Raw genomic sequence first — 12,900 nt, forward strand, 5'->3', positions numbered from 1 at the left:
TGAGCCTCCACCGGGTATCGAACCCGGGATCCCTTGAATACAAGGCGACGACGCTACCACTACGCCATCGGGGAGGCCTGAAGTGTGAGAAGGAAAAGAAAGCAAAAATTACAATAAGCCTTAGTACATTAGGTATTCTCCATACATGTAGTTATAACACATATGGTTATTTATTTACAACCGTTTCTTCCCTCATAAACTTTATTACCAACGAAAAACATACAGTAGTAAGCAAGCTACTGTTATGTAACATTTCTGATCGTCCACTTGCAAAGAAAACAGAAAAAGAAACATAATAAAAATGTTACAAAATAAAACAGTTTAATAGCCAAATGCATAACCCTTGGCTTTAATAACTGCTTATAACGATCAAATCTTGCCAACTATCAGGTAAATAGATTAATCACCGTAATAAGCAATAAAAAGAATTGGACTGTGGCTGTTCACCGAGAGTTGCACTGTGGAATACGGATGACAAGGCGGTTTCCCGACCGAGGAGGCCGATCCTTGGGTAAAAAAAACAACATAAAAATACAAGTTTCGAGTCAATGAACGGATTCGATTGAAATTTAAGACAGCCCAGTATCAGATTCTGATTCGGCGAAATCCCAAAAACACAACATGATAGGAGGTGAATTAAGGGAAATATCAAGGTTAAAGAGCGAGAGTTGATGACAATATGTACAGACTCCCCGTCGCTTTCTACGGAGTGACCGTGCAGAATATAATGGATCCGGCGAGAGGGTAGCCTCCCTTCGAGGAGTCGCTGGAGATAGGTCAAGGGACTCAAATTACACGGGCAAAGATAAAAGGGTAGGATGCGTCCGAAATCTCAGGAGAAAATTCTTCCTCCAGGAGACTCGAACCTGCACGCGTCCCGTAGCCGGAGCCCAAAGCATGACGGCTTAGACTGCACAGCCACGGTGCAGGATACCGTTACCTTTTACCTTTTACAAATTACCAACATGAAAATGCAACTATACCTGAATTTAAAAAGTTCGAGAACCACGCTCCCTTTTTCGTCTTCGATTCTTTCGATGTTGATTTGTCATCATGCTCATCTGCAGAGAAGAGACAGATTTTCAGTTTTTTAACCCCACCATTTCCCATTTAGTAATGTACAATTCTGAACTATCTCCCGTGTTCCCTGGAGTCATTATATTAAAGAACTGCACAACACAACTCATTCGTGAGTGCCTTCATGTTTCCTACTGTCTTGAAGTAGGAGAAAGAGAATCTTGTTACGTTGGAAAGTTTAAGAAACGTACAGTAAATTGGGCACATCTACTAACCTGAATTTGTGTTTAAAAATAATGTAACTTCATTTGAATGAATAATGAACTGTTAAGATCCTATTTCACATTAGATAGTAAATTACTCACGATCACCATTGTCAGCTCTATCTGGAAGGAAAATGATACTACTATTTTAGTAAAGTTATCACTCACACAAGATGATTTGACATTTATACAAATGTTTAATATTCAGTTTGAAAAATTATATAACAATGACTATCAACACATAGTTAGTCCAAACTCTTTTCCAATAACGTGCGCCATAAAACATCATTTTCAATAGACTGACGTTTAATTATATGTATTTTTCTTCTTCGCTCATTGATCTTGCGTTGTATAATATTAACCAAAAAACAATTAAAATACGTTTAAAGAAACATAGAAACCAAACGAGATGGAAGTATGCAAAATGGCGAGCGAAACATTAAGATATGAAATAAATTTTGTTTTGTTAATATACTTTCAAATGTTTTCTTTGTAGGTCAGATGTCTTTAGGCATCCAAATATTACAATTGTTAAGCTATAATCAAAAATTATAAATATTGTTAAATAAGCCACATAAGGAAATCAGTCTTTGTACTAATGAAAGTTTGTGAGAGGAAATACTACGCACCTTCTGCCGATACTACGTCAGACTCATCTGAATCAGGGCTGTGGGTTTTTGCCTTGATCGATTCTGAAATTAGACTTTATATTAGAAAGAAACATTATCACTAATTGATTTGATTGATTGTGTTGGTCGACACATACACACACGGAAAGAGAGAGAGGGGGGGGGGAAGATACAGTTCCCCGTGCATATACTCGTAGCACCGTGCCATGAAGGCACATTTAGGGGACGTGGGGATATGGCACCATACATTCTGTATCTAGTCCATTTTGGAGCTGATGTGATCAGCATCACGCTCCGGCCGCCTTTAGCACCCAGGGCTGCCCCCAGGTACCTATTGATTTGAGGCTGGTTGAGCCCCAGAGCCGTTTTATGCTGGGACAAGACCGGAAAACCCGACTTTAGATCACTCACACCGCGTGGCAGTCAGAGGCCTTATCGACTAGCCCACCGCCGCTTTCGAGATATACAGTTATTTAGCAACACACATTACAAGCGCCGCTGCATATCATGTTTCAGAAACCTACAAAAATATTTTCTGTATGTTGTAGCGGTAATTATCTCATTTGTGCCTTTGTTTACGTGCAGATGAAATATCGAAATATTTTAAGCATGTCGGATGAATGATGAAAACTAGTTCTTCTGTAGTATGTTATGGTATGTTTCATGATCATAATGCTATTCCCCACCAAATGTCCCTACAAGCTCAGAAGTTAAGAATGGATCTAGAGCGTGATGGAAAACGAAACCTAATCTTTATATGCTTTTTTATTAGTATTATTAGTTCAAAGATATTTCGGTAACGCGTCTGACTACCATGCTAAAGGTCCCGGGTTCGATCCCCGGCCGGTTCAAATCCGGGAACTTTTCTAACGTTGAAAGCGGCCCCGGCGCCCACCCAGCGTCGAATAACATGGGTACCTGGGGGAAACCCTGGGGGGTAAAGGCGGTCAGGGGCGTGGTGCTGATCACATCACCCCCCACTCACGACCGGATCAAGAAAGTGTGGGGCGTTACCCCCACATCCCCTATACGCCTTCATGGCGTGGTGCTAAGCACAGGGGAACACTTTACCTTTTTTTTTTTTACTGTCTCAGCTCGCCTTTGTTAAGATATCCAATAAAGATATGTAGAACCACGTATTTATGATAAATAAAAGATGAGAATCGTTACAAAAACTGGGAATATTATATCAAAAGCGGTAGGCCTATATAAAATGGCATTTCGGTGTTAACATACTGAATAAAACTGTAAATTTGATTTAAAAACTACACTAATTACACTAAAATTGTATTTCACTTTTAATAGCACATTTATATAGCTATCAGAGTATTAAGTTTATTCCGTGTAAATGAGTCAATTTTTGCTTCTCAAATATTTACAGCAGAAGGCGGAAACAGATTGTAGAGATAAGAAGAGAAGAGAGATGATTGTATGTATATAATAATTAGGAAATAAATGAATGAATAATACAAAATTATGTATCTTAAAGAATGGACAGATTGTGAATGATAAACTATTAAGATAAAGTATATTATCATGAATGAAATTGAGGAAAGTTGATAACCGAGGAAACAATTATGAAAATGTGTCCTTTTCTGATTTGTGAATCAGAATCGTTTTACTTACCTCTGGCAAGGAGAAAGTTGTTAGTTTTTATTATTGGTTGTCTGTTTTTGGAGGCGCTATTATAAGTTAGTCGCCCCGAAGCACTTTCCGGCTGCGCTTTTTGTTAGTAGCACTGGGCCAGTGCTTCATGTTAGCGATCCGTCGTATATTCCCTTTGGTTTGGCCTAGGAGGCGGCGCTAGTTTTAAGATTAGACGCCCTAAAATTTTCCTTTTTGAGTATAGTTCTTTGACTAGGTCCTTATGCCAAAGAAAAGAGGGAAGAGAGCTGGCAAAACAGTACGTCAATTCATTTTGGAACGTCGACGACAAGAAGGCGGAGAGACGATTCAACCTCCTGTTATTAGCCGAGATCCGTTAGGTCTCCAATATGAGATATCAAGGAGAGAAGGAGTTTAAGCTTATAGCTATAGAAGAATCAACGTCAGCACAGGTCATTCATGACTATAGTAAAGGAAGCAATGATGAAGACCCAAGAAGAGAAGAAAGAAAAGACACTCATCTTTAGGAGATAATGTAAAGATGACATGATTGCAAGTTATATGCCCATAACAGAAATTTTCCAAGGATTGATTGTAAATAGAAAGAAGAAAGTTTCGATGATTGATTGTAAATAGAAATTAAGAAGAAGAAGTTTCCAATGATTGATTGAAAGAAGAAGAAGTCTTTCAACACTATAAAAAGAGGTTTCCTACGATTGATTGAAAGAAGAAGCCTTCCAATGTTGTAAGAAGAAGTTCCAATGATTGATTGAAAGAAGAAGAAGCCTTTCAACATTTTAAGAAGAAGCAATTGAAAGAAGAAGAAGCCTTGCAAGGTTGTAAGAAGAAGTTTTTAATGATTTATTGAAAGAAGAAGAAGAAGTTTCCAATGATTGATAGAAAGAAGAAGAAGCATTTCAGAATCCTAAAATCCTGAAGTAGAAGCCTGTGAAATGTGAGAAGAAGCAGCATAATTCGTAGAATGATTACAACATAGAAGGAAAGATAAACTTATTAACAATTAAAGGAAAGTGTATAATAAAAGGAATACTATTCAGCATAAATTGTACAGATGTTTTTCCAGAATATATTTTCGGTTTAGAACTTCCGTAGTGTGTTTTCTTTCAAGTATAAACGTTATTACTCAATCCTAATAGCCCTAGGTATCTTTTGTTTCTACCCTGAGCTAAGCTGGCTCGTGCCAAATAGAACGTGGTAATGAACATTACAATGTGTTGTTTCATATTTCGTGTTTTCGTCAAAAACGAAATATGCATGTCCCTAAAGATAGGTAATGTGCAAAATAGAGAAAATACAGAAAAAGTTAATAAAATATAGAAAAGTAGAGTTGTTCCCTGTGCACTTAATTAATTAATCATTGCCGTGAAATGGAGTTTTAATGTACAACTGTAGCCTGTTCTTGATTATGAAATAATTCATACAACTCTACAGATAAGAACTACATTCTCCTTATTACAAGGCGAGAGTTTGTTTTAAGAAGATTTTGTAAATTAGAAGTTATATAAATAAACTCAATAAAAATAAACACATTTAAAACATACTCACCAGCAGAATCGGAGACTGTATCGCTTCTGTCACTCTTGTCGTCATTGAAGTAATTTACATCCGATGGATTACCTGAAATGATTTTTAAAAAATTTGTACAAATGCAATAAACATAATTTGATAATTTGACTCCCAACTATCTCTTTGGACAATTTTTGATAGATAAGAAATGGTGTGATGTACTTCCAACATGTGTTCAAAGATAGCTCTAGTTTATAACTAGGTATGAAATAAATTATTTGGCAATGTAGAAATTTCGCAATTAAACGTTAAGAGATTTTTGTTCATAATGGACAACTCTTACAATAATATATAACTGAGGCATTCCATGTCAAAATTAAAGTCAATACTGTAACTTCATTCTATCTTGTGAGTCAACAATCTAAAATTTTCATTGCATAGATATTCAAGTATTATACATAATTAAGTTAGAAGGTAGAATATATTTTACATACTGCTAGTTTATTGTAGCCTTTTGATTTACTTTTGTTTTGCATTGTGTCCATCCCATGACACCAAAAAAACAATTAAATTCTCTTGTAACTGTTACAATTCTCTCTCAACTCTATTAGAACATTCAAAGGTCAGTTTTCTTCTCTCTGTCTTAAATAATTTATTATTCATCGTTTGAAAATTCGCAGAAATTAAAATAAATGTCTTGTTAAGTAAAGAGGTAGTGCTTCCTCTGTCCCACCCGCGACACAAAATTGTTCACTTGCAGCTATACATCTGGGAAAGTATTCTAAGGGTTGTATGTTTAATCAACTATAATAAGTATAGTTTTGTTACCTGTATTGATGTCGTCGTCATGTACATTTGCATCGTTGTGAAACTCGGGTGGAGCGTAATCCATCTGGTATTGGCTGTGAGGAGCAAACGCTGGATCCCATTGGTAAGTGTGAAATGACTGACAATGTCTGAAGTTTACAGTCTTTGAAAAGGAAGATGTACAAGTAAGTTTTTATTTCCCGGGAACATTACCGTAAATGAAAAACTAACAGACTGGAATCTACCGTATATTACTGTTTTAACATTTTGTCACGCATCCCTAAGCACTGGATTCTGAAAGATCAGACAATGCTAATACAGGAATTGATAGAAATTATTAAATTGAACAGTAATCCTGTTAATTAAGAAAATAAGAATACAAAGATAGATAGTGATTACAAAAATGTTTAGTGCACTATAAATATATACATATTTTAAAATTATATAATTAAAATTACTTAACTATATTAAGTATAATACTTTAAAGATTGTCATGATTGTCCTTTTTATCGTACACTGTAAAACGTTGGGTGAAAAAATGGCAATCTCACATCACTGCCGTTAGGAATGACTATGATCGTTTTAAAAGTTTTAACGGTCTTTACCAAGTTAACATGATTAATCCATAATTGTAATGTTTCAGTTTATAGCAATGTGTATATGGCGAACTCAGATACAATTTATAATCATTTCTATATTTAAGCACGGTAACATATTAAAATTTAAAGAAAACTGTTTTGTACGTTGTAAATTAACAGGAAGACTGTTAAATTTTAACGGAAGAATAATGTATATTTTAACGTAACTGCAACAATGTAGTTGGATGGTGAGATTATGTGAATGAAAAAAAGATATTGAAGTAATAATTCAAGAAGTATACAATTCATCTTTACCGCCGTTTTACCACAATTACACCTAAGAAAATTAATATAATGTTGATGTTCTTATATTTAAAACGTAATTCAATATTATTTACCTGAACAGCCATAAATAACACATATGCTGTGTACATTATATCCTGCTTTTTCTTCGATAATTTGTAAGGATAATTGGATGGATTTGCTGGTAAAAGAATAACCAAAGTTCGTATTTACAATTTTAAAGAAATTTGTGAATAATATTTATAAATTTTCTAATATATGTAAATATACTACTATAATTTAATTAGAAATATTACTGACTAGCAAATTACGTTGATTTCAAACTAGCGATTATTTAACTTCATGACGTCGAGGCCAAATTTGAGTAAGGTTAACAGATTAATAAAGCAGCACATTCCCTGGCAGGACAATAACATTAGTGATAATATGTGACCATTTACCAAACAAGATAAAATGGCTAATGTTTTAGAAAAAGCCTTATTTCCCTGGTTTTAAGCAATGACCAGTTACTGAAATTTGATTATCGAATCCATTATGAACCAATATTCGTATGTACTATTTCACATGACAATTTTGCATAAGTGTTTACTTACCACTTTAGGGAATAACATCAAAGAGAATTTCCATGTTTCGAGAAAGTGTTCTTTCGTTTAATGTTTCTTTTAATAGCCTTCCTAACGGTTGAATAATTCTTTATTATTCCTGAGTGACTGCTCAAGTCATACGAAAACCTTTTGTTTGTAGTCGCTCATAAAATTGATTTCAAGATTCAGATGTTCTTCAAGTTTCTCTCCACTTTAGTTATTTATCGTGCATTATAAAATACACTCAAATTTATTTTTATCTTGTTTACAGAATAAAAGTCTGATACGAAACTCTAATAAATAGAATTTTCCCTAGTTGATTCATAGGACAGTTGTAAAATATGGTACTTGTATACTAACAATTGTGCAGAAATTTGAGCGAAAAATGCAGGCTCGACTAGGACTCGAACCCGGGTCTACTTTGTACATTTCTTGTGTGTGCCAGAAACTAAGCATTCTGTAGTTAAAACTCTCATTTGTATAGAGCACCATGTTCTGCGTTTTCAAGACTAATGAGGCTCTGGCGCCTGGCCCTGCAGTCAGGATAATCGTCTGTAGCAGTGGTTCTCAACCTATTTCCTACCACGAACCACTTTTATCACATCCTTTTGCCAGCGACCTCCATATTGTAGAGATATGGAGATTATTAAACCGAGAAAACCTCGTCATGTTAATATTCACACTTGTTTATTTCCTGAACTTGTCCGACCAGCGAGTGATCCCAAGAATGCGCTAACTTGTAACTTCCGTTAAACAAGGAACTGAAAGGCAAACGCGTGGATCTAAACAAGATCCATCGTGTTCGAAAGGTTTAACAACCTTTCGACGCCTGAGATTATAAAAGCAAGCTCCTACCCGGAGCTCGCTCTCATTCGAACTACGCTTATCATCGACGCTACTCTATTAGAACTTGACACTCATCGACTCTACATGGATAATTAGTCTGATACTTTACAACACATTACACTGCTGAACTACGACGATGGAACACGGAGTTACCGCTGCCTAGCATGCTACAAGTCGCAAGGGATCGCTCGGTCTGGTGAGCTGAGGGTCGCTGGAGAGAACCTTGGCACCTGTCACGATTCGGTCTGCGAGAAGCATCAGGACAAGACATCACACACACCTACCAGGTATGAACAAGCGTGAATAACCTTTACACCAACTTTCCATATCTCTACCCTCCTAACGGAGCAGGTTCAGCCAACAGATATTATTAAGCTCTACCTAAATGTTTAAATGAAACTTCCCTGTGACCTCAGATCCCAGGTAAAACGGGATTACAACAATATGTAATTTCTGGTTTGTAAGAACAACAAAGGATCCCAAACGAAACCAATCTTTCCAATTGCCGACGAAATCATTTCTCATTTGACCTTGCAAGGACGGGACAAAACCATTTTATTTGTTCAAGACAAAGTAAATGCTTTTCAGAAGAAATTAGGAGTTTCCGCATCCAGAGTCAAAACCCACAATTTTGAAAATTTTCCTCTGACTCAAGACTTTATTTCAACTTGCGATTATTCTTTTGACATGAAGACGCTGTCCAGTTTAATGTGCAAACATCTAGAAGAACTTCAAGAACAGTTGGTAGAATATATTCCCTTTGATGAAAATGCCAGTTCAAGATGGATATTGGCCATCAAAGTAGCCAATCTAAGCCCACAACTTCTTGACGAACTGATAGAACTATCGTGCGACAAATCTTTGCAACTGACATTCTGTAATGAAGACCTGGACAAGTTCTGGCTGAAGAGAAGAATATCCTGGTCTGGTATCTGCTGCTTTAAAAATCATAATTCCCTTTGCTACATCGTATCTGTGCGAAAGTCGTTTCTCTTCCATGATAAGCATTAAAACAAAGACCAGAAACCGCTTGTCAGTTGAGAATGACTTGATAATGTGCGTCACCAAAATTGAACCGCACTAGAGAAATCACACCAGGCTCAGGTTTCACACTAACTTTCATTTTGCATTGCATTTCAATATGCAGTTTGTGTTGTATTTTTCTTGTATTTCAATCTGCAGTTTTCGCTAGTTTCATACCTATTTTATTTTAATTGTTTTTTAAACGATTCTTCATCTGTTAAAAAAATGTTAAATATTTTTTGCTATATTTAACCATATGTATAGAAATAAAAATATGTATATCAAAATAAATTCAAAATAATTTAAAAAAATATTTTTCCGCTACTAGACCCTAATTACATTTATCTATTTCGCCTCCCGTCGCGACTCCCAGGTTGAGAAACACTGGTAATTGTGTTCTGCCGTCCATATGTGTTTATAGATGTTCTCATTGAGTATGGCCAACACATTAATTTTGATTATATGAACGTGGCAATTTTTTTTTTAAAAAAAAACTTGTTAAAAACCATAATTTCACATTGGGAACAATAACACTAAATGGAAAGAAAGCAGTTTCAGAAAAGAAAAATAGATGGCAGCACAAGATTTAAGAATATAAATACATTGTTGGAGGATAAGAATTAATTTAGTAAAAGTAAGGAATATACTAGTAATTTGTAAAAAAGATGACATCCATTTATAAAATACTGATGGTGGCTAGAAAGAAAATTGGAATATGTTTCCAAATGAACAAGTTGAAGCCTATAGTAAATTGTTAAGAACGCATATAGAAGTACTCAATGAAGTAAAAATTTGGGAACTTCAGAAGCATATCATACCCTAGTTCGTAATCTTTCTGTGTGTGTATTTCATCATTTCAGTTTATTCTTCGTCTGAGGAAGACCCTGATACAGGGTTGAAACGTTACATGTTAAGTGTTTTTATATGTTAATAAGCTGTCTTGGTCAGCAACTTAGGGTTTAAAGTTTATAAATTGAGTTAAGTGATTTTATCCAAAAATAAACCTTTTTTTAAGGTGTAAGAGTACGTTTTGTTTACCACAACCTGTGATTACTGGAGTCTTTTGCCAACGACATGAGGAGCGAAGGGTAAAAGGTACGTAACAGTTCCCATCGTCGCGGTTTGTCAAAAGTAAATGTCATGTAAATAAATACTCGTTTGCATCATGTGATGCACTCACTTTCTTCGCATTACATATGTTTAAAAATCATTTGGAAAAATGACTCACCCTGTAAACATCATTCTTGGCAATAATAATAATAATAATAATAATAATAATAATAATAGACCACTTGTGAATCAAACGATGAGTTTCATGTGCTTGAAATATAGGCTAATTGATGCAGTTTTCTATGTGAATGGCAGTAAATAATTGAATACTCTCAAATGTGCCCTTCCAGAACAGACCTAGCCTAAGTTATGACTATTCCAGTGATCGAATTGGGCCTGGTATGGCATACCGGTTGTAAATTACGATGGCGAAGAGCCTATCGGGAATAAATTTATTGGAGCTGATTGCACAAGTAGCTACGCAATGACCAACAATTAAATGTACTCTCTCATTTATCTCTCTCTGTCCACCTATATTGCACGTTTGAGTTTTCTGCATTCTCCCCCCGCCTTGCCGTCCACGGCCAAGCGCTCCTTGTCGAACATACGTCATGAGAAACGCAACAATAGCCTCGAACAATGTCGGATCTACAAATCTTGGGCTTCCCAGCAAAATATTACCAAAGGCCCCTCTACCTACCTACCTTTACACACACACACATTCAATATATATATATATATATATGTATGTGTGTGATGTGTGTGTGTGTGTGTGTGTAATTCTTGATCTCATGTTGACAAAGTTATATAAGGGCCTACAAGGTGATTCAAAAGTACGTTAACTAACACCCGTTATAAAAAGTAAAGGAGTTATGCTAGGTACACAATTGGTCATGACAGAAACAGGTCAGGCTTAGGGGGAACCACATTGATGTTCAAGGGAACGTCTGACATATTGGTTCCCGCCATATTGAATTCAACTCATGTGACCTGAGGTGGCTGATCTAAGGTCGGAATTTTTCCGGCCCACCCAGCCCAAAAAAAAGTCCCTGGGAGGGGAAGTTTAAGGCGGCCGCATGCTGCTACTCGAGTTATGTCTATCTGCGCCATCTATTGACACACATTTCAACTAATGACTGATACAATTTGGAGGCCTCCCCGATGGCGCAGTGGTAGCGTCGTCGCCTTGCAATCAAGGGGGACCGGGTTCGATACCCGGTGAAGGCACACGTGGTTCGGATCCCACTTTAAACTGTAGGTCCAGTCCCGATTAGCCTTACTGTGCATAAAGCGGACTTAAAACAACACATCAATCAATCAATCAATTCAATGATAAAATTTGTTCACTCTAGCGCAGTCGCTGAGGAAGATATTGTTATCTGAAGACCTCTCATTTTTGGCTGTATTTTTTTATTTTGCGAATTGTAGAAAAAAAATATAAAACACGAGAAAATTTTTTGGATTTCTTTTTTTGCGCCAAAACTTTCGTGCATATTCCACAATACTGGAAAAAATTCAGTACTGTCATAACGACGTCGGTTACGTGTATACACATTCATCTGTACTTCAAAATGCTGGATTTTGCAGTTAAGAAATTTCATTTTCCACTTTCGTATGTAAAGAACTACAAGACATATACCAATATTTTTTCGGCAATATGTGCCTCACACACTATATTACTTCTATACAATTTCACTTCATATTTGTACCAAAAACTTTCTGTCAGGATTCATTTATATGAAAAAGTTGGTGGTCTTAAACTTTCGGTAGGGACTGTAGTTATTACAATTCATGCGTGACACCAATGAAAAAGGAGCGCAATTTGTGGTGGCAAGAGAGATAGAGAGAATGCGAATCGGTGTATTACGAGAAATCACAAGAATAAAGAATTGTATCTGTGCATATGAGCATACCGGTAGTAATTTATTTTCAATTCGGCCACTGGACCGTTCTCTCGGTTACAACGACAGGCTTGCACTTTCCTGCTCCAAAACAAAAAAAATCTTTTGAAAGCAACTGCACGGGGGGTCGAAAAGAATTCATGCAGTAACGAAGCTGCTGTGGTTCTTCAAGAAACTATACCCTCTCCCGGGTATCTCTGGAACAAGGCCGCGCATTGCCACAGAGAGGGGGAGTGATCGAGTGGGCAAAGCGAAGCAGTACGCTCTGCTGCAAAGGCTGGCCCCCTCCACGCAATACCGTTCCCTCTCGCTTGTTCATTGATGGAGCCTACTACTTTTGCAGAAACTTGTTTTCGTTCACTCGCTCCAGAGATACGCGGGACAGAGTATAGTAAAGAAACACCTCTGGAGGAAATGTATGGAAGACCCATGAAACGACCTTTTAGCATTACCTAATACACCTGCAGTCTTAACCACCTTAAGAAATATCTCGTGTAACTATTGCATGTCTGTTATGATGGCATTGGCATTTAAGTGTGATTATGCCATCATGTTTTTTCAGCAATTCATCATTCATCATTATGGTAGCGATTACCTATAAGAGGTGGAAAACCGAGTTAAAAGAACGTAATTAAATAATATTTTACAATATACAAAATATGTCCCTTCTGGATACGATTCTGATTTCATTTTTTTTTATCTGTTTAGCACGAGGGAATTTTCACACCTTTCATAAAAAAACAGACGTTAAATATATTCATTATAGC

At 36.4% G+C, this 12,900-nt stretch overlaps 1 protein-coding gene across 4 annotated transcripts in view; it reads right to left on the bottom strand.

Annotated features, from left to right (window-relative positions):
• The window catches only part of LOC146005206 (uncharacterized), a 33,323-nt gene extending 25,923 nt beyond the window's left edge, over positions 1–7,400 (bottom strand). The window contains exons 1-7 of one of the 4 annotated variants that reach the window (XM_083144264.1): positions 7,323–7,400; positions 6,825–6,910; positions 5,870–6,011; positions 5,081–5,152; positions 1,910–1,972; positions 1,383–1,403; positions 984–1,061 (exon numbers count right to left, since the gene is read on the bottom strand). In XM_083144264.1, coding sequence (XP_083000390.1) covers positions 984–1,061; positions 1,383–1,403; positions 1,910–1,972; positions 5,081–5,152; positions 5,870–6,011; positions 6,825–6,860 — 412 coding nt within the window. In that variant the 5' untranslated portion in view covers positions 6,861–6,910; positions 7,323–7,400. The other 3 variants (XM_083144263.1, XM_083144265.1, XM_083144266.1) reach the window with 3 other exon arrangements.
• Positions 7,401–12,900: the final 5,500 nt, after the last annotated feature.

The sequence above is a fragment of the Lepisma saccharinum genome, chromosome 23, assembly GCF_977018435.1.
Source record: "Lepisma saccharinum chromosome 23, izLepSacc3.1, whole genome shotgun sequence".
Taxonomy (NCBI): domain Eukaryota; kingdom Metazoa; phylum Arthropoda; class Insecta; order Zygentoma; family Lepismatidae; genus Lepisma; species Lepisma saccharinum.